This window comes from Poecilia mexicana, unplaced genomic scaffold (assembly GCF_051168715.1).
Source record: "Poecilia mexicana isolate PSO_F unplaced genomic scaffold, ASM5116871v1 scaffold_12, whole genome shotgun sequence".
NCBI lineage: Eukaryota > Metazoa > Chordata > Actinopteri > Cyprinodontiformes > Poeciliidae > Poecilia > Poecilia mexicana.
In genome coordinates, this window is record NW_028263381.1 from 24,581,054 (window position 1) to 24,604,857 (window position 23,804).

General features: G+C 39.4%; 1 protein-coding gene and 1 pseudogene across 1 annotated transcript in view; both read left to right on the plus strand.

The window, feature by feature from the left end:
* The window catches only part of unc13bb (unc-13 homolog Bb (C. elegans)), a 62,736-nt gene extending 39,906 nt beyond the window's left edge, over positions 1–22,830 (plus strand). Inside the window, exons 11-39 of the mRNA XM_088011154.1 lie at positions 2,861–2,907; positions 3,009–3,087; positions 5,385–5,459; positions 5,974–6,193; positions 7,205–7,432; positions 7,525–7,666; positions 7,947–8,116; positions 8,850–8,965; positions 9,753–9,916; positions 10,392–10,542; positions 10,696–10,764; positions 11,041–11,130; positions 12,193–12,330; positions 12,413–12,543; positions 12,620–12,705; positions 13,408–13,534; positions 13,608–13,704; positions 13,778–13,921; positions 14,756–14,833; positions 14,918–14,995; positions 17,214–17,302; positions 17,378–17,524; positions 17,603–17,726; positions 18,849–18,902; positions 18,975–19,052; positions 19,762–19,909; positions 20,243–20,335; positions 20,430–20,589; positions 21,296–22,830. Of these exons, the coding sequence (XP_087867280.1) occupies positions 2,861–2,907; positions 3,009–3,087; positions 5,385–5,459; positions 5,974–6,193; positions 7,205–7,432; positions 7,525–7,666; positions 7,947–8,116; positions 8,850–8,965; positions 9,753–9,916; positions 10,392–10,542; positions 10,696–10,764; positions 11,041–11,130; positions 12,193–12,330; positions 12,413–12,543; positions 12,620–12,705; positions 13,408–13,534; positions 13,608–13,704; positions 13,778–13,921; positions 14,756–14,833; positions 14,918–14,995; positions 17,214–17,302; positions 17,378–17,524; positions 17,603–17,726; positions 18,849–18,902; positions 18,975–19,052; positions 19,762–19,909; positions 20,243–20,335; positions 20,430–20,589; positions 21,296–21,581 (3,609 nt within the window). The 3' untranslated portion in view covers positions 21,582–22,830. The remainder of the gene's footprint in view (positions 1–2,860; positions 2,908–3,008; positions 3,088–5,384; positions 5,460–5,973; positions 6,194–7,204; positions 7,433–7,524; positions 7,667–7,946; positions 8,117–8,849; positions 8,966–9,752; positions 9,917–10,391; positions 10,543–10,695; positions 10,765–11,040; positions 11,131–12,192; positions 12,331–12,412; positions 12,544–12,619; positions 12,706–13,407; positions 13,535–13,607; positions 13,705–13,777; positions 13,922–14,755; positions 14,834–14,917; positions 14,996–17,213; positions 17,303–17,377; positions 17,525–17,602; positions 17,727–18,848; positions 18,903–18,974; positions 19,053–19,761; positions 19,910–20,242; positions 20,336–20,429; positions 20,590–21,295) is intronic.
* On the plus strand, positions 77–2,431 carry LOC148156243 (uncharacterized; annotated as a pseudogene).
* Positions 22,831–23,804: the final 974 nt, after the last annotated feature.

Sequence of the window (23,804 nt, forward strand, 5' to 3'; positions counted from 1 at the left end):
GTAGGTACTCTCCGTCGCAGAGCTAGCCATTTTCCCATGTGTTGGACCAGTTGACAACGGGCTCCATCTACTAGGAATGTTTCCCAAGGGACGGATTGGTGGACAAGATGAAAATCCACTTCAAGTCTTCCCAAAAAGGCAAGAGTTGCAGACGAAGAGCTCAAAGAGCCCAGACTTGGGGGAAAGCTTGCACAGAAAGCCGCTGGGGCTGGAAGATAATCCCCCTTGTGACGTTTCAGCGGTCAACTCTACCGGCAACAAAGCTAGCATAGCCTCAGTTGGGGAAAAGAGAGTTACTCAGCGCCAAGATGGCAGTGCAGCTGGGGATGACACCAAACATGATGCACAGGAGAAGATCTCAGTTGAGGAAGCAGGACAAGGTTCTGGCAACATAGTGGAGCACATCCTTAAAGAGTTGAAAGGTATCAATAAGATCCAGGAGGAAATATCTGACCTGAGGCAGTATTTAACATCCGTGCGCGGCTCAGTGGATGAAGTATCCTGTTGTGTCGACGCGGTTCTCAGTGAAATAGGGGAGCTGTACTGCGGAGCGTCAGCTGCACCTGAACAGAGTCCGGTTCCTCAAACGGCACGCATCAGACGAGGAAGTTTGGGCAGACAGAACGCCGTCATGTGTCTCCACGAAAGAGATCCCAGTCCAGTGTTGGATAACACTGTGTATGGAGAAGATTCGGGCTCCAGAGCAACTAAAGGTTGGCAAGAAGACAACAAAACTGATGATGATGTCCGTTCATTTAGCTTTGGCAACTTGGAGCAGAGTTCAAATCATGAACTCTGCCACTTGGAGCGTCACTGTGGGCAGAACTACCAAAGCACCAGCTCTCTATCATCGTCTCAGAGCTCAAACTGCCTGGGAGCAGGTTTTCCTTCTGGTGACACAGAATGCAATATCTGGTGTTGGAGTGAAGAAGACATCTCCTCTTGTGGCCAAGACGGTTGGAAGAAGGAACCACAATGTGTTGCAGTGGGATCTTCCCCAAACAGCAGTTCTGAACACCTTTCTCTGTTGTTTGGACAGCAGTACAACTCTTCCTCAAGTTCTTCCAGTAAGGTTGGGTGGAGGACGCCAACCAATGCAGCTGAGGAGGGAACCCTGGACTGTGACTGCGCTGCAAACTGCCCGTTTTCCCGAAGCTCTGGTTACCACACAGCGGACGCTTGCGCCAACGACCTCGACAGCGAGCCATCCAGGAGCTTGAGCTGCTCTACCGTGCTGTTGACGGACTGCGATGACGGTTACCCGGCGCAACATTCGCCCTGCGATGACTATCCATCATCTGGGGATACTCTTGATCTGGGGTCGGCTGAGAGTCTGGACAGGGAATGGACAGATCAAAGCCTGTCCAGAGAGGAAGTACTGGAATCATCATCACGGTCGTCTTCTGAGATGGATTCAGAGACCACACCCAAAACCCCCATCGACAAGGTTGACGAAACGATCTTCAGCGAGGCTGTGGTCCCTTTTAGGTCTGCTTTGAAAGGGGCAATGAGGAAGTTTGAAGTGCCCAGCCATGAGGGAGTTACTGACTCTCAGTTGTCTCTGTCATCAATTAGACGATCCAGTGAACCCAATGAGAAGGATGTTCACCAATTTACCTCTGCAATGGGGGACAGTGGGACCAGTCAAACACATGACAATACACCAGTCTCTACACAAGAGTTCCCCACTCCAACTACATATAACTCATTAGAGTTGGCACAAAAAACCATGGAGAGCAATGGAGAGTTGTCCAGCGTTGATGTAACCCCAAACCACAGTCCTGCAGTACGGGCGAAAAGTCTTCTGGAGCCAATCAGCGAAAATGGACCCCCTGCAGAGGGGGACAAAGCGAAGCCAACTGATGCCAGCCATAGAGAGCGAATTGCTAATTTTCAGCGCATATTGAGAGAAAAAAGGCAGACGCATCGTCGTCTCTCCAGATCCACTCAGGGTTCCTACGGATCTCAGGGATCCCAGGGATCCCAGGGATCCCAATCTCAAGACGAATTCATCCCAGGTACCTTTAAAAAGCATTCAAGTTCTTCTTCTCTAACTTTAATAACAATGCCAGAAATTAGGGTTGGGCATTAATTGGTTTTATTGATTAATTAATCTAATGTATAGTTTTTGAAGATTTAATTTTTGGATAATCTGGATGTTGGGAATAAAAGATTGGATTTCATCAAAAAAATGCAATGAGTGAACACAGACTTTGATGCCACTGAATTTTTAAAAAGATCATTTAAACTGCTTTATGTAATTTATATTCTCTGTGATCTGTTGTTTTATCTTTTTTTCAGAGTTTGGAAGAGAAGAAAATCAGGTTACACATAAAATATCAGCCTTCCTTTTAATTTTTCTCTTTTTTCCTCCCTGATGTGCTATTTGTGGAGTTTTTTGTTCTCACTTGTTACCTGTCTAGAAAAATAAAAATAATATGGGTTGTGTTTATTTTATTTTGTTTGCAAGTTTTACCACCAAAACTACGAGTAAGGGAATATGTGCGTTAAAATATCGGTATCGATCCGATAAGTAAAACCGATAAATTATCCTCCATACTGTTATGAGTCTTTATTTTTATATTTTGACCTTTGTGTGACTTTGTATGCTACCATTTGTCTGTCGCCACTGACAGACAAATGTGGCGACAGACACATTTGTCTGTCGCCAATATATATAAAGTATATTTTTGTTCATTTTCTCCTTTTCAACATCACATTGTCACCATTTGTACAGTTATTGAGTTTAATAACTAATAGAGTTTTTAATGTGACATCAGAGAGGTTAAGCTCAACCAGAACCGTTTCTCCTTTCCTCCCTAAATGTCTTCAAACTAAAACATTCAAAATGTTCCCACAGGTCAGAGATGTGGAGCCCAATAGCAGACAGGCCTGGGTTAAACCAGGGTAAGTTTTACTTTATCACAACGTGAATGCTTTGTCTACCAGTGCAGACACAGTGGAGGTTTTCTGTGTTGAATGAATTTCTGCCCTCATTATGTTGGCAGTGGTGGATCTGGTCTGTATGGAATCGACAGCATGCCAGACTTGCGTAAGAAGAAACCCATCCCCCTGGTCAGCGACGTGGTCAGTACCCTTCACTCATTACTTCACTTCTATTTGTCAGGTTATGTTGTTTGCTTGTTTGTTTTAGCTTCAAGTAATTCATTGTGAAACCAGCAGATGTTACTGCTGCGCTTACTTTGCCTTGTGTGCATTTGCATCTCTCAAACTTTCATTTCAGTGTTTTATTGGAAATTCTAACAAAAAACTACAAAAAGTGTCTCATAAAGTTTAAAGAGGTAGGAAAATGGTGCAATGTTCAAAGTTTTATGCAGAACTTTGGTGGACCAGAACAAAAAGTAGTATATTAGAAGTTTACTTTCTGAATATAGTGGAGTATACTCAAAGTACTAAAAATATACTTCTAGTCCTTATTTTATTGTTTTTAAGTATATTTTTATTAATTACAAAAACTGAAATATGCTGTTTTTGCTATTTTAATAGTTTAACTATTGTAATATTATACATATACTTGTAGGTTTGCCTAGCATATTACTTTTAGCATCCTATTTATGCACTAAAATATACATATTAAACTATTCTTGAAGTTTACCCAGGTATATTTACACTACAATGCAATTTATAAAATCATAAGAATATTAGAATATTGAGATTCTAAAACATGTCATAGTGTATTTACAAATATCTACCTAAGTTATTAAAACTCTTTAACAAAAACAAAGAGCTTCTGTGAAAGTAAGCCCTTTTTAGCTGAAAAAAATGTGAAAGGATAAAGTTGACATTTGCATGTAAAATGTAAACATGATAGTCTCTCCAGGATGAAGTCCTTCTCTGTCCAAACTGGTAGAGGGAAAAGTGAGCATTTCCTTATAAAAATGTAAACACAGTAGCATTTCCAACTGAAAACATGTCAAAAGGGCACAACTGTGAAACCAGAAATAAACATCTGGACAGGAACAAAAACACACTTTTACGACTTCTATGTGCTATGATCTTCTACATGTAAGTTTATTACAGGGGTGATGACTTAAAACGAATGTGTGTAGTGAAAAACGAATGCTAATTTTTCTCTCCCTCCTCTCCTAAACCTGAAACTATTCCCCACAACTCTCTTGAATGCATTCTCTCTTCCTGGTCAGGCTATGGTAAGTTATAGACGCAGATGCCCCTCCCCTTTTCCTGCTGAGGTAAAAATAGATAAAAACATCAAGTAGGGGTGATAACGCATCTAGCAGCATGGTGCACCGGTTTAATCTGAATAGAAACATGCATGCACCCTGTAGGTCCTGGGTGACTTTCCTTCCTGCTTCATATTATCAATTATATATTGTTCACCAATCATTCCCTCACCCTGTGGCTTTCCTCACTTCTCTTAGTTAAAAACTAGTTTAAATTAGTGACTCCAGGGCACTAACACAGTTCACATTGCAAAATCACACAATATTACCAAGTATTTTGGTCTAGATTGTTGTACAGATATCTTAGTTCACTTAAAATAAGACAAAACTAACTTACAAGTAACTTTTCAGGTATAGGAGCTTGTTAAGTAAATAATTCCTTAATATTGATGAAAAAGTTCTAGTACTGGCAGATTATTTCACTTATAACTTTGGAAAAATGTATTGTTACAAGTGAAATAATCTGCCCGTTACCTAGCAACCCCAGCAGAATTCCGCCCGTTACCTAGCAACCTAAACCTGGGCTATACAAAATATTTTCATTACATTTTTTCATTTATTTTTTACACACAATAATTTTTAGATGAAAAGATTTTAGTCTGGTTTTATTACTTTACTTAGAAAAAGTCAAAAATATCTTGTTTTAAGTGAAATAATCTCCCAGTAAAACTCATTTTGAAGAATTATTAACGTAAAACAAGCGTTATGCTGTAGAGTTATTTGTAAGTTACTTTGTCTTATTTCAAGTGTAATAAGATATGTGCACTATGAACTAAACCAAATTTACTTGGTAAGCAAGTGCTGTTATTCTGTTAACATTATGCTGTAGAGTTATTTGTAAGTTACTTTGTCTTATTTCAAGTGTAATAAGATATGTGCACTATGAACTAAACCAAATTTACTTGGTAAGCAAGTGCTGTTATTCTGTTTCGGACTCATGGTCTAAATTTCCTGTTAATCTCCAGCTGCTTAAAACTAACAAAACTCACATGTTTTTTTTCCTCCTATAAGGAGTTGACAGAAAAGAAAACACTGTGCTAACCCTACTGACCTCTCCTTTAACCACCATCACTCCAAACTGCTACAGCAATAAAAATGGAGCTGTATTGGTTTTTTATTTTTTTTGTGTGGCGCATAAATTTGTTTACTGGATGGAAACTTATGCAAATTTTCCCTGTTCAGTCGCTCGTCCAAGCCAGGAAGGCAGGGATCGCCTCTGCCATGGCGGCACGGTCCTCATTCAAGGACGAGGAGCTGGTAAGTCAAACTAATTTGCTATTTTTTATTTTTATCTGCCTTTATTTCAAGGCAGCATATGGGTTTTTACCCTTTCCTTTAAATGAGTAAAGGGTTTTTACCCATTTAAAAGTTACACCTACAGTGTAAACCAGATATTTACAAACACAAACATGTTTTTCCTCACAGTCTAAAGTTAAGTAGACCAAACTTTTCTTGTTTTAGCTTAGAATTACCAAAATTATCTCCACTTGCTAAATTCAAATGGTGAGAATATATTTTAGAGATGTTTTCTGTTACTTTCCTAAAATTCAAAACTTTCCATACATTTGGTCAGTATCCCAGATAAGTCTGTTGGGTTTACATCGACAAGCTCCTGAATGGTTAACTGACACATTTGAGTTGATTGGAGTCACACTTGCTTTCTGGTTTGACTCGATGGGAAAAATTTGGTCCGATTTAACTTCAAAGAATGAGTAAGAATTAGTTTTTGTCTTTTATCCACCTTACATAAATGATCTCCAACTATTCGTAGAAAAACCACGTGTACAAGAAGACCCTGCAGGCGCTCATCTACCCCATTTCCTGCACGACGCCGCATAACTTTGAGGTGTGGACGGCCACCACTCCCACTTACTGCTATGAGTGTGAGGGGCTGCTGTGGGGAATCGCCCGCCAAGGCATGCGTTGCTCCGAGTGTGGCGTCAAGTGCCATGAAAAGTGCCAAGAGCTGCTTAATGCGGATTGTTTACAACGTGAGTATAGACAAGTTTTGTTTTATTGCTTACATCTAGAAATTCAAGCATGTCTACAAAACTGGAGGGCAAAAAGACGATTCTTTTACATGCTGTCCTGCTAACGAATTGAAACCTGTTAATGTAGGCATGATTCATGAGGGCTATGTGCCACAGGAAAGGGAAAACTAACAGAAAAACCGTTAAAGACCAATTCAAAACCACTTGTATTTTTCTTTTTTTACTGCTCTCTGTGTTTTCCTAAGCTACATGCAGACTCGTTGTAATAATGGACAACACCCACAACTTTATACATCAGAACTCAACATCAACAAACACTCAAACATTTCCCAATATAGAACATTCAGTCCGTCAGTTTTATGTTTTTAGGCTTGATGTCTATTTTGTGATTATTAATAAGTGATCATTGTGGTAGATTAGCTACCGCTGCTATTAACTAAGCTAACATAGCGGTGGTTGATTAGCTAATTTAAGCACTTGTTGTACTGATGATCTGTCAGAGACAGAGTTAGTGTTGGTAGCCATTTTTATATTTTTTAACTGAACCGAAACACACTGAATTCCACAGCACATCTACACGTTAATGTTGTCATAGTCAACTTAGCATAGCAGAGCTACTTCCCTCGCTATGTTTTCTTAAATTAAATGCCCTTTTTATCTAGTTGTTGTAGTGCTGATATTATTTAGCGAAGAACTGCGTCCCTTTTTCTATTAAATTATCAAGCGTACATTTATCATGCATTTTTACAACTTCACAGCTAATACCAATGGTAATCGTCATTGGTGAGCAGTTTTATTACAAAACCAAGTTTACAAAACACCAATTAAATTAGCCCTTCTGAATTTATCCCAAAAATATATTTTCTGGAAACTAAATTTGCTATATGTTTTCTAAATGCTTATTTTTCTCCGCTATTAGCACATTAGCGGATTAGCCCTCCACTGGTAGCTGGTGCGTCACATTCTGTCGGCCGATGTTTCCAGCGTTTTGATTTTTGGTTGAATTTTTAGGTGCGGCTGAGAAAAGCTCCAAACATGGAGCAGAGGATCGTACCCAGAATATCATCATGGCCATGAAAGACAGGATGAAGATCAGAGAGAGGAACAAGCCAGAGATCTTTGAGCTGATCAGGGAGGTGTTCGTCGTCACCAAAGCCATTCACGCTCAGCAAATGAAGACCATCAAGCAGAGTGTGTTGGACGGGACGTCAAAGTGGTCGGCCAAGATCACCATCACAGGTACCCCTCTGATCAACATGTTTATTTAGAGGTTACCTCGTCAATCTGCGTGGTTTTATCTCTGTGTACGATTATGTTTGTCTCTGTTTCAGTGGTTTGTGCGCAGGGACTTCAGGCGAAAGACAAGACCGGCTCCAGTGACCCGTATGTGACCGTTCAGGTGGGGAAGACCAAGAAGAGAACCAAGACCATTTATGGCAACCTCAACCCAGTCTGGGAGGAAAAGTTCCACTTGTGAGTAAAGAATCCTCTTGGTTTGGAAATAATAAAAAAAAAGCTTTTTTTTGTTTTAACAATGCCTTTGGCAGTAAAACGTATGTTGCTGGAAAACGTAAATTTTCCTTTAAAAGTTTCTTTTATTTTTATTTATCTTACAAATATGGACACATTTAAAGGGAAACAAATTGGTTAAATGCCAAAACGCTTTATTAAAACGTGAAATAAGTGGCCAAGCAGAAATGTTTTTCTTTTTATGGTAAGTTTGTATCTTTTAATTAATTTTTTTTTTCTTTAGCGAGTGCCACAATTCTTCAGATCGCATCAAAGTTCGCGTTTGGGACGAAGACGATGACATCAAGTCCAGAGTGAAGCAGCGTCTGAAGAGGGAGTCCGACGATTTCCTGGGTCAGAGTATCATCGAAGTTCGAACACTGAGCGGCGAAATGGACGTCTGGTACAACCTGGGTCAGTACAGCGTGGAAAAATGCAAATATGGCCGCCAGCACAGAACAACAAAGGTTCACGCAGAAACAAAAAATTCTTAGGGTTAAAAATAAAATATAAAACTCAGATTAGCAATAACAACTCTAACAGTAATGCTAATACTGTGTTGTTGTCGTATTGTAGCATTAGCTTCTGCTAAGTATCTTCTTGGTGCAGTGTTTTAGTGTTATCTTTAGCAAAGTACTGTGTTAATGTGGTGATTTAGCATTAGCTTCTGCTAAGTACTGTGTTAGTGAAGTGCTTACACGTTAGCTTTAGTTACATGTCGTTGTAGCCTTTAGCATTAGCAGAACTAACCTTTTGGCTAGCAGTCCCTACCTCTGATTATAACCAGCTATGATATTATGTCATCAAACATTCCCAAACCATTTTGTCCTCTTTCTCCTTTCTTCCCGTTTCCTGTTTTTTCAACACGAGATAATCAGGTAGCTGGAAATCAACCGTTCTGCTGACGTGTGAAAATTGCCCCTAATAACGACCCTGTCAGGCAAATAGCAGGCAGAGCTGCCATTGTCCTGCTCACTATCAGCCGGAGGACTTCTATTAGCGCTGCAGAAACAAAGACTCCCTGCAATGGAGCTGCCATGTTAACCTGTAATTACAGTGAACCGATCTGGTTCAAGGCGCTGCGGAGCTGCAGCCGAATTATGAATCCAGAAGGTGCAAATGTCTGAATGACTGTGTTTGATTACAGAGAAGCGGACGGACAAGTCGGCCGTGTCGGGAGCCATTCGCCTCCAAATCAACGTGGAGATCAAAGGAGAGGAGAAAGTGGCTCCGTACCACGTCCAGTACACCTGTCTGCATGAGGTATCGCGTCCAGATGCATCTGCATAATACAGAAAGGATCAGGGCCACTCAGAAAAAGTCAGACGTTTGAGAAAAACGTCTAAATCCTGAGAAAAATTTACAGTTTTGAGAAAATAAGAATTTTGAGAAAAAAGTGAAAATATTGAAAAAAAAAAAAAAAAAGTCAGAATTCTGAGAAATAATTAAGAATTTTCAGAAAAAAGAACATCACATATCATACATCGGTCAAAAATAACACAGAGGTTCTTTAATTTATCAATGGATGCCGATTTAATGTATCTGAAGAACACATTGTGGTTACCACTTGCTGCATGTGCAACTATTTTATTGCACTTTTTCCTTACAATAAACTTTCCATTATGTTTTAACAGCCACGTAGTTCGGAGCAAACTTTTATAACTTGTCTTTCATGTAGATGATGTCAATGACCGAACAGAAAACTTACATTTCCTGTTTTTAAAACTGTTTTAATCTTATTTTCAAAATTTACTGAAAACAGACGACAGTCTATGATATTCACCGTATTTTTGTTTTTTCCTGCATGTCATGTGATCAGATTCAAACATGTTTCCGTTCTTCAGCAGGAACAAATGGAGGTTTTCTGGCTTTGGTTATAAGCTTATTACAGCCTTATAAAACCAATAATCCCATAATCAGAAAAGCCAAAACCTTCCAACCCATCAGCACACGATTTCAAATGAATAAAAATCCCTCATCTTCCATGTTTCTGTTGCTTTATTCGTTCTAATCCTCTGGTTCTGAATTGTTTTCCTTCTGTCCGCTGCAGAACCTGTTCCACTTTTCTACCGATGTTCTGGGTCAGGGCTCGGTCCGGATCCCCGAGGCCAGAGGAGACGATTCCTGGAAACTTTACTTTGACGACGTGGCACAGGAAATAGTCGACGAGTTCGCAATGCGCTACGGGATCGAGGCCATCTACCAGGCCATGACGTGAGTCACTGACGCTCCCACTTCCTGTCTGTCAAAATTAAACACCTGCTCTTCAGACCGAGGGTGTTCAAAATGAGGTTCGGGGGCCATTTGCAGGCCATGGATTGATTTTGATGCGGCGCCCCAACCACAACTCAAGAATAAGTTAGGACAGGACAAAGCTACGTTGAAATCGTAGCTTTGTCTTTTCTCTTTGCTTTTTGTTAAATCTCGGGTCATTCATCATACGTAGCGCAGAACTTATGCTAAAATGAAAGTTTAGGATAACTTCCAAGTTTATCATAAATTCAGTTTTAGCATTTATTTTGAAGTGGAAGTCATACTAGCATAACTTTAGTTTTAGCATATCTTCCATTTTTGGCACCACAACCATCACAGCACAACTTTTATTGTGGCTTTTTGATGTAGTGTTGCTTTAGTAGTGTTGGCCCTTCTTGGCCTCCGTACATCCTGACCAACGTGTCTCTGTCTCCAGACACTTTGCCTGCTTGTCCACTAAGTACATGTGTCCTGGGGTTCCTGCAGTGATGAGCAGCCTGCTGGCTAACATCAATGCTTTCTACGCCCACACCACCGCCTCCACCAATGTGTCCGCCTCCGACCGTTTCGCCGCTTCCAACTTTGGGGTTTGTACAGCTGTAGCACAAACGACAAGACCTTCTTCTTCTTCTTCTTCTTCTTCTTCTTTCTCTGTCTTTGTCCAACATTTCTCCCTACGGTTTGCTGTGATTAATGTAGGGGACAATTTTACATTTATTTCCTCTTTCCTCACAATACAGAAGGAACGTTTTATCAAGCTTCTAGACCAGCTTCACAACTCCTTACGTATTGATCTCTCTACCTATCGGGTAAGTTTTGTATATAAAACGCCTCATAGATGTTTAAAAATCACATTTCTTCCTGTTGGTATACTTTCACTCAGAAAGGTTCATATGTTTACACATAAAGGAAGTGACTTTACACAAAATGGAAAATAATCTAAAAATTAAAGTTTATTGATATTGAAGAGAAATTCTTGCGATATTATTCCATTTCCATTATATTACTTGAAAATTGCCCCAAAGCAACAATATAATCGTTTAGCCCATCAGTTCATCCCTAAATTCATGTTTTTTTCTGTGCAGAACCACTTTCCTGCCAGCAGCAAAGATCGGCTGCAAGATTTGAAATCAACAGTTGATCTTCTGACCAGCATCACCTTCTTCAGGATGAAGGTACCAAACACCCCCAGTTCTGAATTATTTATTTTTATGCTTCACATTAACTTGACTTGCTTGTTTTTGTATTTTAATTTTAATTTTCTAGGTATTTTGTATACTAACATGTTAGCTTCTTTGTTGGTCCAATATGGCCGACTTCACACCAAGTTCTGCCCCACGGTTACCGATGGCAACAGAAAAGGGGGAGGGGCTGTCAGTTAATGGTTGCCACGGTAACCACCAAATGCCAAGTGCAGCAGAACTTAAGTAGCAAAAAGGCCAAGAGAAAACTGGATAAATGTTTGTCAGATAGTTAAAATCTAAATAATTATTGATACTGACTGATGTGAAAAGTTTATATTGTGATAAGTTTTCCAGCCACATCCGATACCCGATTTGATTTTCTGATAGTGGATCGGTTCATAGTTAGCTGAGCTGGTTCTGGATCTGATGAAGCTAATGAACCTCCTGATGGTTCCAGGAACTGTTGGAACCTGAAGTTTTTCTCTCTTACCTGATGTTGTTGTTTTTTCTCTGTTACCTGATGTTGTTGTTTCTCTGTTACCTGATGTTGTTTTTTCTCTCTTACCTGATGTTGTTTTTTCTCTGTTACCTGATGTTGTTTTTTCTCTGTTACCTGATGTTGTTGTTTCTCTGTTACCTGATGTTGTTTTTTCTCTCTTACCTGATGTTGTTTTTTCTCTGTTACCTGATGTTGTTGTTTCTCTGTTACCTGATGTTGTTTTTTCTCTGTTACCTGATGTTGTTGTTTCTCTGTTACCTGATGTTGTTTTTTCTCTCTTACCTGATGTTGTTTTTTCTCTCTTACCTGATGTTGTTTTTTCTCTGTTACCTGATGTTGTTTTTTCTCTCTTACCTGATGTTGTTGTTTCTCTGTTACCTGATGTTGTTTTTTCTCTCTTACCTGATGTTGTTGTTTCTCTGTTACCTGATGTTGTTTTTTCTCTCTTACCTGATGTTGTTTTTTCTCTGTTACCTGTTGTTGTTTTTTCTCTCTTACCTGATGTTGTTTTTTCTCTCTTACCTGATGTTGTTTCTCCTCTGCCTGGCGTTCAGGTCCAGGAGTTACAGTCTCCGCCCAGAGCCAGTCAGGTGGTGAGGGACTGCGTTAAAGCCTGCCTCAACTCCACCTACGACTACATCTTCAACAACTGCCACGAACTCTACAGCAGACAGTACCAGCCTGCAGACGCAGTGAGTGATGCATTATGGGGATTCTGTTAGATTTATGCCTGTTTTTATTTAGTAACGTTGAGGTTTAATTTCTGTAATCCAGAACAAGGAGGAGCTTCCCCTGGAGGAGCAGGGCCCCAGCATCAAGAACCTGGACTTCTGGCCCAAACTCATCATGCTCATCGTCTCCATCATAGAGGAGGACAGGAACTCCTACACGCCTGTGCTCAATCAGTCAGTCGTCCGTTTTACATTCACTCTTTATCCTGCTTGATCTACGACATTTCTGAGTGAAACTTTTTTCCGTCAGGTTTCCACAGGAACTGAGTGTAGGAAAAGTTTCAGCAGAAGTCATGTGGACGTTGTTCGCTCAGGACATGAAGTACGCTCTGGAAGGTTGGCCTCACTTAAATACCTTCAGATCTTTACATGATTCTCTTTGTTTATTATCCTCAAATTGACTCAGTGTGAAGGATCATTTACAACTTTTAAGGATTGGAAATTATTGAACAATTAATCACAAGTAATTGATTATTGAAATAACTGCCAACTAATCCAGTAATTGATTAATCGTTATCCAAAATACACAGACTAAAAAACCCCAACATATTCAGAGCTGTAATTAAGCCGAAACTATAAAATATATACACATTTCACGTTTAAGATAAAAACACTTTTATATTCACTCTGTTCAAATTCATGAAAGGAGTTTTATGTTGTTGCATTTTAGGCAATAAAATGTCTTTATTTAAAAATTAATCAAATTTTTGTTTGTATTTTTAAAGTTTTATAGAAAAGGCTTAATCTAGCATAGCCTGTTGTGAATGCTAATGCTAATTAGCATGACCATCGATGACTGTAGATAAACGGCTTTCCCATGGCGGTAAGTTATACATGAGGATGATTGGCAGCGCTAAGCTCTGATTGGTTGTTTTTGGAGGTGGAGATCGATCTTCTCACAGATTGTCTGTCTCACTGTGACAGTTTTAATAAATATGTTAGTTATTTTTTATAAAAGTTACATACTGTAGCTTTAACTGTATTATTAACGGCAGGATTTGTTTGGTTTATAAATCTTGTTTTGTCTTTTCTCTGCAGAGCATGAGAAGCACCGGCTGTGTAAAAGCACCGACTACATGAACCTGCACTTTAAAGTCAAGTGGCTCTACAATGAATACGTCAAGGAGCTTCCGATCTTCAAGGATGTCGTTCCTGAATATCCATCGTGAGGTTTTAAACTTTTAAAGCAGAGACAAAATGTGGGGAGGTTTGTGCTAAGTGTCGTTTTTCTGTTTTAGTTGGTTTGTGCAGTTCGTTCTGCAGTGGTTGGATGAAAACGAGGATGTTTCCATGGAGTTCATGAATGGAGCGCTGGAGAGAGACAAGAAGGACGGAGTAGGAACAATCAGCTGTAATTTCTGTGTTTTTACCAGTAGCTGCTGTTTCCATGCTAACCCGTCTGATTCAGTTCCAGCAGACGTCTGAGCACGCCCTGTTCTCCTGCTCCGTGGTGGACATCTTCACCCAGCTCAACCAGAGCTTTGAGATCATCAAGAAACTGGAATGTCCCGACCCCAGCGTCATGGCTCACTACAGCCGCCGCTTCTCCAAGGTAACCCTCAAAAACTGTTATTTTTTAATATTCTCCTTATTAGTAGTAAATTTACTCTTGATATTCAGGTTTTCTTGTAATTTTAAAAGGACTTTTTCATCTATTGTTTGGAAACGGCTGTTTAAAACCAGCAGCAGTGATTATTTGTTTTCTAGATGAAGCTTTCAACATATTTATTTACACTTTTTAGTTTTTTTACATGTTGTCTTGTTAATTTTATAAAAGACTTTGGACACACTGCTTAAAGTGTTGAATAACCTTTTATCCATAGAAGTGGTGGGAACTGCTAAATATAAAATATTAGCTGTGCTAACCATAAAGGACTAACCAGAAATATTAGTCCAGCTAATGCTAAATTGTTGTGCTAACATGGTACTTAGCAGAAGCTAATGCTGAACACTATAGCAGCATCTTATTTAGTGGAAGTTGAGACTACAGTGTTGTGCCAACAAGGTACTTAGCAGAAGTTAATGCCAAAGCTGCATTGCTTTCAGTGGAAGCTAACGCTAAAGGGTTAGGTTAGCAACACAATATTTAAGGAAGCTAATGCTAAAATGCTGTAGCAACACAGTATTTAGCAAAACACAGCACTAAAGCGCTACACCAACATAATATTTAGCGGCAGCTAACACTAAAGAGATGTAGCTATATGGTATTTAGTGAAAGCTACACCAACACAATAGAAGCTAAAGTGCTATATTAACATAATATTTAGTAGAAGATGATGCTAAAGAGCTATAGCAAGATAGCATTTTGTTGCTAAATTCAAATTAGCTCAGTTATTAGCACATTTGCGGTTATCAGTCAGATTCTTTGATTTCTCATTTCTTGCAGACAATCGCCAAAGTTCTCCTGCAGTACAGCGCCATCCTGACCAAGAGCTTTCCTTCTTATATTGACAAGGAGAAGATTGTAAGTTGTTCAGTTTTTTGTTGTAGAGCAAATTCTGATAACATTTTAAATGCTGCTATTGAATGTCCTCATGTCCTGCTGCAGCCCTGTGTCCTCATGAATAACGTGCAGCAGCTGAGAATCCAGCTGGAGAAAATGTTTGAATCAATGGGGGCCAAACAGGTGAGTCAAATGGAAACAGGTAGACTTGAAGGGTTTAGGAATACAAACATGGTAAAAACACTCAACACGTCGTTAATCTGCATTCGAATTCACTCCTGTGTGTCAGACTGCGACAGAGGAAGCGCGGGTATGTACGTTAGCGCTAGCTTGGACTGTTTGGTAGATGAAGGGTTGATTGGTTCTGGGCTGTAGTTGCTGGAGTTTGTGATTTTTTTTAGGTTTTTATAATAATTGAGCTGTTTAGTTGTATTTTGGTTCAGCTCTGGCTGGTTGATGGTTGGATTGTAGGTTAGTTTACAGATCAACACATTTATTCACTTTACAATTAAAGCAAGACGAAATCCCAGAGGAGGAGGAGGAAGAGGAGGAGGAGGAGGAGGAGGAGGAGGAGGTAGGTTTGAGTCAGTCTGTTCAAGGTGGATATTTCTCTTTACATAACTCATCTGCATTGACTGTATCTGCCTGGAACAGCAGGTTGTTGCAGAGGATGAGAAACCAAAACCTGTGGTGGGTGGATCAGTTGACTAGATGTTGGTAGCTAGTCTGTAGGAGTCGTCCCAGAGCTTAGCGTCCTTTAGCTCCTGCTTTTCATGCTGAAACGTTGCTGCCTTGCGTTCTGCTGGTGCTGTTGGTCTTTTCTCATTAGCTGCTGTTGTAGAAACTCATTTTCTGGCAAAACAAAAAACAATCAACGCTCAAAATCCAGATTTTTTGAAAAAGAGTTTTTATTTTACGTCTCATCATCATAAAATGGCAGTAAACAAAAATAAACAAGTGGCTTGACAAAATAAATAATGTGCAAAAAATAAGAACTTTCCCGACTTATTTGACGATGTAGTGTGATATAAATTAATTTATCAATCAAGAGAGATGGGAATTGATAAGAAAGTGATAGAGATTCCATTATATCAATATGATTCCTTATTGATTCTCATTGAGTTGGGAAATGGACCATGTTGACAAAACCTGTGACAAAATCTCCCTTTAATCTCCCATATCTTTCTGAAAAGTTAATTCTAAATTAGTTTGTCTTATTTTAAGTGTCATATTTTGCGTATTTTTGATAATATCCATGTTTTGACCCAATATAAAGTCATTTTTCGTATCTGTTGCTGGAGAAAGACGTTCTTTACCTTTTCTCTGCTTTTCTAGCTGAAGATCAGAGCCTTAGCCTGGCAGGCAAGTCCTCCACATATGCAAACATGTAAAACATGACTGCATATCAGCCTTAAAAATACTTTAAAAACCACTGTACAATTATCTGAATGGAAGCAACGACACAAAACCTTTGTGTTGCCTCTTTACTGCAACTCCTAGTTTGAAGGAAGTGAGGAAGAGGAGGAAGTTAAAGAGGAAGGGGAGGAAATGGAGGCCGAGGTTTGTTCCAGCTGAAAGTGGTTTTTAACATCCTCCTTTCTCCAAATCCAAAGTCATTTCTGATTTTCCCCAAACTGAAACTAAAACATCCAACATGGTGGAGTTTTGTTGTCTGGTTTTTTCTCATCTGTGAGGATTTCCTCTAGATTAGCAGCATTTTCCCTTATTTTCCATAAAAGTGCCACTTTCACTTCCCCTTCAGTCGTATTTTTTCATTTTATCACTTTGTTTTGTTCCTTTCCTAAATCCTGTGCGATAGACTGAGCAGGATGAGGTTTAAACATGTCATCTGGGTTTAAATCACCTTCACTTTAAGCAAAAAGTCCAGAAATCATTTGTTCTGCAGCTCCTCCACCTTTTCAGGGCATTTTGACACTTTGTTTGTTTATATCTATAACCATTTTCTAACACAAAGATGGACGAACCGTTTGAGCAGGTAGGCACATTAATATTCAGTTACCCACTTAATGTGTGCTAAAAAGGGGCATTTCACCCAAAATGTCTTGTTTTACCTCCAACTTTGTGCCACATAGAGAGAAAATGCATGTGAGGATCATAAGGTGAGTTCATGCAAGTTACAGGAGCTGAACTGTAACATGCATGTTATGAAATGGGCTGAATGTAAATACTAACTACACCAACAGGGTGTTTAACTGAGTCTGACCTGGTAGTAATGCAGCCATAGACTCTCAGGTATTTTGTAATAATTAAACTTTAGAAGTAATTTAAAGTAGTTTAGCTTCCAGGTTCTCTGGAAACCTTCCCAGTTTTATCCTCCTCTTTCTTTCTTTCTTTCTTTCTTTCTTTCTTTGAAACCACATCGTCTTCTTCTCTCCTCCAGATGGACACGGAGGCCAGCGACCTGCTGAACGACCTGCAGGTTCGGCTCAACAACGTTCTGGACGACCTCAGCAGCACGTTTGGGAACAGGTACTGACCTCACACCGCTCGTTCCCGTGGCTCCGCCTCCGTCCGAGCCCATCACTCCTTCTTCTTCTCTTCCAGCTTCCAGAGCCGCATCACCGACTGCATGCGACAGATGGCGTCGCTGCTGTACCAGATCAAAGGACCGCTCAACGAAAACACCAAGAACCAGGTGGAGGCCGACTCGGACAACATGCTGCGGCCGCTCATGGACTTCCTGGATGCGCAGTGGGTTCAGTGGGATTCTCCCAAACACGGCTCCTCTGTTGGTGTGTGTCAGTGTGTGTGGATGTCTTGTTTTTGCAGATTAACGCTGTTCGCCACGGTGTGTGAGAAAACGGTGCTGAAGCGCGTCCTGAAGGAGCTGTGGAGGATCGTGATGACCAGCCTGGAGAAGAACATCGTCCTGCCGCAGGGCAACGACACCTTCGTGAGTCTGATGTTCATCTGCTTCACTGCAAAGTCACAGCAGCCACATTCACATCCAGTTTTCACTTCATTTTCAAAATGTCCTAAAAAGTGAGAATGACACAAAAAAAGCACAACTTACCAAAGATTTGTGGTCGAGTATTTAGTCCAAATCTCTTGATTGACTTGAAATACGACAAAACTAGCTTGAAAGTAACTTTTCAACAGGACAGGAGTTTGTTCCAAGTCAATAATTCCTTAATATTGATGATGAAGTAAAATTTCCATTGGTAGATTATTTCACCTAAAACGAAATGTTTTTACCATCTTATGAGGGAAATAATGACCAGACCAAAACCTCATTATTTAACGATGAGTTTTGCACACAAAAAAAAAAAATGAATGAGCATGCTTTGTGTAGCCCTTGCTTGGGTTGCTAGGTGATGGGTGGAGTTCCACTGGGGTTGCTAGGTAACGGGCAGATTATTTCATTTTCCCTTGGTATAAATTAAATAATCAGCCAATGGAACTAGAACTTTTTCATCAATATTAAGGAATTATTGACTTAAAACAAACTTTTTGTTCTTGCTGAAGAGTTACTACCAAGTTAGTTTTGTCTTAGTTTAAGCGTATTAAGACATTTCAAAATTCAGATTCAAAAATAGTTTATTGATCCAAAGGCAAATTCAGTGTTGCTGTAATTCATATTGGTCAAATTTGCCATAGAAACTAGACCAAAAATATTTGCATTTTCTTTTTTACCACATTAGAAACATTTGCTCAGTTTGTATCACAGCTGGATGGAAACATGGCTGCCGTTTTGAAGTGGATCAAATCGTAATTGTGTCAGATGATTTACGTATTTTCTTTAAAAAAATCAAATAAATAAGATGTAGACATTTGATAATAAATCTATTTTTACCCATCATGATTTGAAATGAAGGCTGTAACATATTCATTCAGTTTAATTATACAATCACACAGAGCAGATGAATACATGTAGCTCACACTGTACTTATGAACATGAACATGAATTGTTCACCAGGTCGTATCTATATATTTTTTCCGATACTTTAAAAGCCTTGATTGAACCAAGGCTACTGGAAACCAAAGTTAATCATGACTTTTTCTGTTTTTCCTGAAGGGAGCACAGATTCTTTCTGCTGCAAAAGAACTGGGACACCTTTCCAAACTGAAGGTATCAGGTTGCCCTTGAGTTTCTTTTCTCCTGTGAATTGGTCTAGTCTAAGTCTTGGTTTGGGTTGTTTAGGATCACATGGCAGGAGACGCTAAAAGCCTGACGCCCAGGCAGTGTGCCGTCATGGACGTGGCTCTGGATACCATCAAGGTGAGACCAGAAGGTGGAGCTCTGCAGTTAAACGCCTCTATGATCATAGAGAAAAGTAGAAAATGAAACGATAACCAGACTAAAGTCTCATTTTATAACAATGATTTTCTAATGAACATATTTTGGATAACTCATACTTGGGTTGCTAGGTGACGGGCGGAATTCTGCTGGGGTTGCTAGGTAACGGGCAGATCATTCCACTTAAAATGAAACATGTTTTGTTACCACATATTTTATGTGATATGTAGATTTCACATAAAATCCCAACTTTCAACTTACTTTCAGCAATATATATATATATGTATATATAGTAGATCATTTCTTAATATTGATGAAAAATAACCAGTTCCAGTTACAGATCGTCACACGTACAACAAGACATTTTTCCCATTTTAAAAGTTAAATAATGTTTCAACAGAACTGTCACTTTTTATAAATCAATATTATGGAATTATTGACTCAGAATAAACTCCTAGTCTTGCCAAAACGTTACTTGTAAGTTATTTTTGTTTTATTTTAAGTCCATTACAAACTAGAAAAAAATACTTGGTGGGTTTGTCGATTGTAATCAAACAGAAAAATACAATTCCTTCATTTTTAAGAGAACTTTACCTCGTTTTTATTGAGTCTTTTTCCACTTTAAGTCAGTCACATCATTCCGTTTCCAGAATCCTGATCCTCTGGTCGTCTCGTTTTGTTTCCTGTGCAGCAATACTTCCATGCAGGCGGGAACGGCTTGAAGAAAGCCTTCCTGGAGAAGAGCGCTGAGCTTTCGTCGCTCCGCCACGCTCTGTCTCTCTACACCCAGACCACCGACACGCTCATCAAAACCTTTGTGACCACGCAGCATTCACAAGGTAGATCCAACACGCCTTGAAGGAGCTTCGATACGGGAGCGTTTCAGATTCCTTTCTGCTTTTATCTCCTGGACTTGGTTGTTTAAGTTGCTGTCTTGTTTTTATCCCCTGCTGCCTCTGTGCCAGTGCACAATGGGAAGGGTATTAGGTTAACTCCTAATGAGAAAGTCCAGCCCAGCAGGGGTAGGTCTCCATGAAATCACCATCAGCCCAACTTCCCTTCATCGTTTTGTCTTCTTTTGTTTCGTGAAACCTGTGTTTCTGTCGCATGACTTTATGAAAGTGTTTTTATTGCCTCCATTGGACCAAATGTTCCTGTTCCTGTTGCACCAGGCTCTGGAGTGGACAAACCCATCGGAGAGGTTTCCCTGCAGATTGAGCTCTACACTCATCCGAAGAGCGGAGAGCGGAAAGTTACACTCAAAGGTCCGATGGGATGGTTTTCAACCAATCAAATCAAAGTTGGAGCATTTGAAAGTAATTTTAGTTTAAGTATTTGTGTCCGTACGTGTCCATGCAGTGATTGGAGCCAGCGACCTGAAGTGGCAGACGTCTGGGATGTTCAGACCCTTCGTGGAGGTCACACTGATCGGGCCGCACCTGAGTGACAAGAAGCGCAGATTTCAGACCAAATCCAAGAACAACAGCTGGTCTCCCAAATACAACGAGACCTTTCACTTGTAAGTTCAAAAGAAAGGAAAACATTTAAATTATTCTATGTATGTTTGTTCTATAAAACAAAGTCCATGTGACCATATCAGAGTTGGGCACTTATAGCAGAGCCAACTTTTTGTTTGGGGTTTCTTGCTAACTTTGCAAACATTTAGTGGACTTAAATTTCCCCAAAATAATTTTTCTTTCCAATAAATTCAGAATTTATTCGGAGGAGTTCCTTTAGTGCACCAATAGATTTTAACGTTAGCATAAAGCTAGAACGGTAGCAGATTAGCAGAAGCTAAGTGCACCAATAGATTTTAACGTTAGCATAAAGCTAGAACGGTAGCAGATTAGCGGAAGCGTTTCTTCCACTTTATTCAACTGAAAGTTTATAAAACAGTAAAAGTAAATCTGTGCTTTAGAATTTAACTGGAAAACAAATTTAAGGGAATCTAAGTGTGCTGAACAAAAACTAGCTCCACTATTAGCATGTTAGTAGATTAGAGAAAGTGTAGCCTGCCACTGCTGACCTCATATCAAATGAAAATTTATGACAAAGTAAAATAGCGCTTTTGATTTTAAATGGAAAATTAATTTAGCGAAAGCTAAGTTCACTAAGGTTTTCAAAGTTATCAAAAAAAAAAGCACAAAATTGAAAATGATCTCTGCTATTAGCGCATTAGCACAGGAAACTGGACGTTAACGTCATGTTCTGGTCTCGGTCTGCAGCGTTCTGGGCATCCAGGACGGCTTCGAGTGCTACGAGGTCCAAGCCTGCGTGAAGGACTACTGCTTCGGCCGCGCCGACCGGGTGGTGGGCCTGGCCGTGGTGCAGCTCAGGGACATCATGGAGAGGGGCAACTGCGCCTGCTGGTGCCCCCTGGGGCAGCGCATCTCCATGGACGACACGGGCCTGACCGCCATGCGGATCCTCTCCCAGCGCTCCAACGACGACGTCGCCAAGGAGTTCGTCCGGCTCAAGTCTGAAACCCGATCAGTGGAGGAGGGAAGATGAGGCTCTGCTTGTTCCAGTGGGTCTGCTGTGACCTTTGACCTGTCGTGGCTGCTGTGGAAAGCCTCACCAGCTCCCAGTGTTCTTCAGCTTCACATGTTTAACCGTTTAAACTCTCGTCCGGCTCTGCTGAGGAGACAGAACCCGTCCAGAACCGGTCAAAGTGCCGAATAAGAACCCACCCACCCCAAGTGTTCTTGTGCAATAAATCCAACCCACCCGTCCCAAAGTGAGGCCAAGAGGGTCAAGCCTTACACTCTGCAAGCTGTGAATGTGTGTGTTCATGTAAAAGGAAAGAAATCCTGTTTTAATGACTGGAAGTCCAATATTTATCTCCACTTAGCAGAAAAATCACCGTTTAGTTTTTTGTTTTCTAGTTTAGCAGGTACATCTGGGCCTGCAGAAACATTTTTATCCTCATTTTCAAATGGAAAATGTTCGGATTTAACTCAAAGCTTCATTTCATCCTCCGTCTGGAGGCCATTTTTATCTCTCTCTGTTTCCTGTACGCTGTGGCCATTTTATTTTTTAAGTATATTTATTTCCCTCTTAAAGTTGGATTTGATGTGATTTCTGCTCCATTTTTCAGTTTTCTGGGTTTTGTTACAAACTGAGTTTACATTTCTCTCCGTTTTTTGTTTTTCCTTCTGCTCTTCATATGAGTGGCCTTAATTATAAAAAAGATTTACTTTTTGTTGTTTAATCTTTTCACTTGTGAAATTATGATTTGCATTTTATTTCCCCAGATTGATGTCAAATTGCTGAATTCCTTAATATTTTGTATTTTTCATTGTAATTTAATGTAAGCTGGTTTTTGTGGGAATCTGTTGTGCTGAGTATCAAATCTAATATTTCTTTTTTGTTACCAGTTCTTTATATTTTCTGTAGACAAAGTGATTTATTTTGACGTCATTTTGTCCCAGCAGCCTTTAAATGGAGCCACAGATCCAGCCTCCTCTTCCTCCTCTTCCTCACCTTCTCTGTTTTTGTTGATGGGAGCAAATATTCCCCACATCCTGGAGAAACACATTTTCCTCGTGCCAAGTTTTGTTTTCACTTTAGTTTTTCTTTTTGCACATTTTTTACCTTTCAAACCATAAAATCACTGCATTTCTCTGGAGTTTTCATTTTAATGTCACATTAAATCTGTTTCACTGTCGGCTTCACACTGACAACATTTCTCTATAAAGTATTAAGACGTATGTGTCTTTTTTTTTCTCGCACTACAGAATAAAGTCATTTTCACAGTGAATATCTTGATGAGCTTGAATTTCCGCCCTGAGGGAGCGGCCATCTTGTTTATTCATGATTGGTTGCACCATAATGTGGCCATAACTACCTTTTTTATTGGTTTTATGTAAACATGCAAACAATTTATTAGCTTCCAAACAATTATTAGATAAATTCTTCAATTAGAGTAATAAAGTTTACTTAAACCTTCTTTTAGTGTCTGGGAGCCGTTAATACAAGATGGCAGCTGCATCCTGAAACAGGCCAACGGATGGTCAGCCATAGTGACGGCCTGGGGTCTCCATTCATGGTTTCAACTATTAGCATCAATTTACTGGATTGAACTGGAGTTTAATAAAACGTGGAGTTTTCTGTGCATTTGTGCCATGAAGTGATTAGGAAGTAAAAACCAGATTTAATAGAACTCAATAAAAAATGACTAAATAGGTTTTGAAAAATAAAATGTGAAAATTAAATGTTTGTTGCGTCCTAGAAGTATTTTATTGAATTATTTTTTTAACCTATAGATAAAACACTTCATTATTTTATTGAATTATTTTTTTAACCTATAGATAAAACACTTCATTATTTTATTGAATTATTTTTTAACCTATAGATAAAACACTTCATTATTTTATTGAATTATTTTTTAACCTATAGATAAAACACTTCATTATTTTATTGAATTATTTTTTAACCTATAGATAAAACACTTCATTATTTTATTGAATTATTTTTTAACCTATAGATAAAACACTTCATTATTTTATTTTAATTATTTTTTAACCTATAGATAAAACACTTCATTATTTTATTTGCCCAGTTTTTGTTCAGCATCACGATGCTGTCAAATCCCAGCTGCTTTTTGGCAACGAGTTAAAAGCAAAAATAGAGACAGTATCTAATGTTAATGTTTGCTCATTTTATTGTTAATTATAAATAATGATGTCGCCCTGCCAGTACTCCTCCTGCTCCACCTCACTCAGACCATCAACC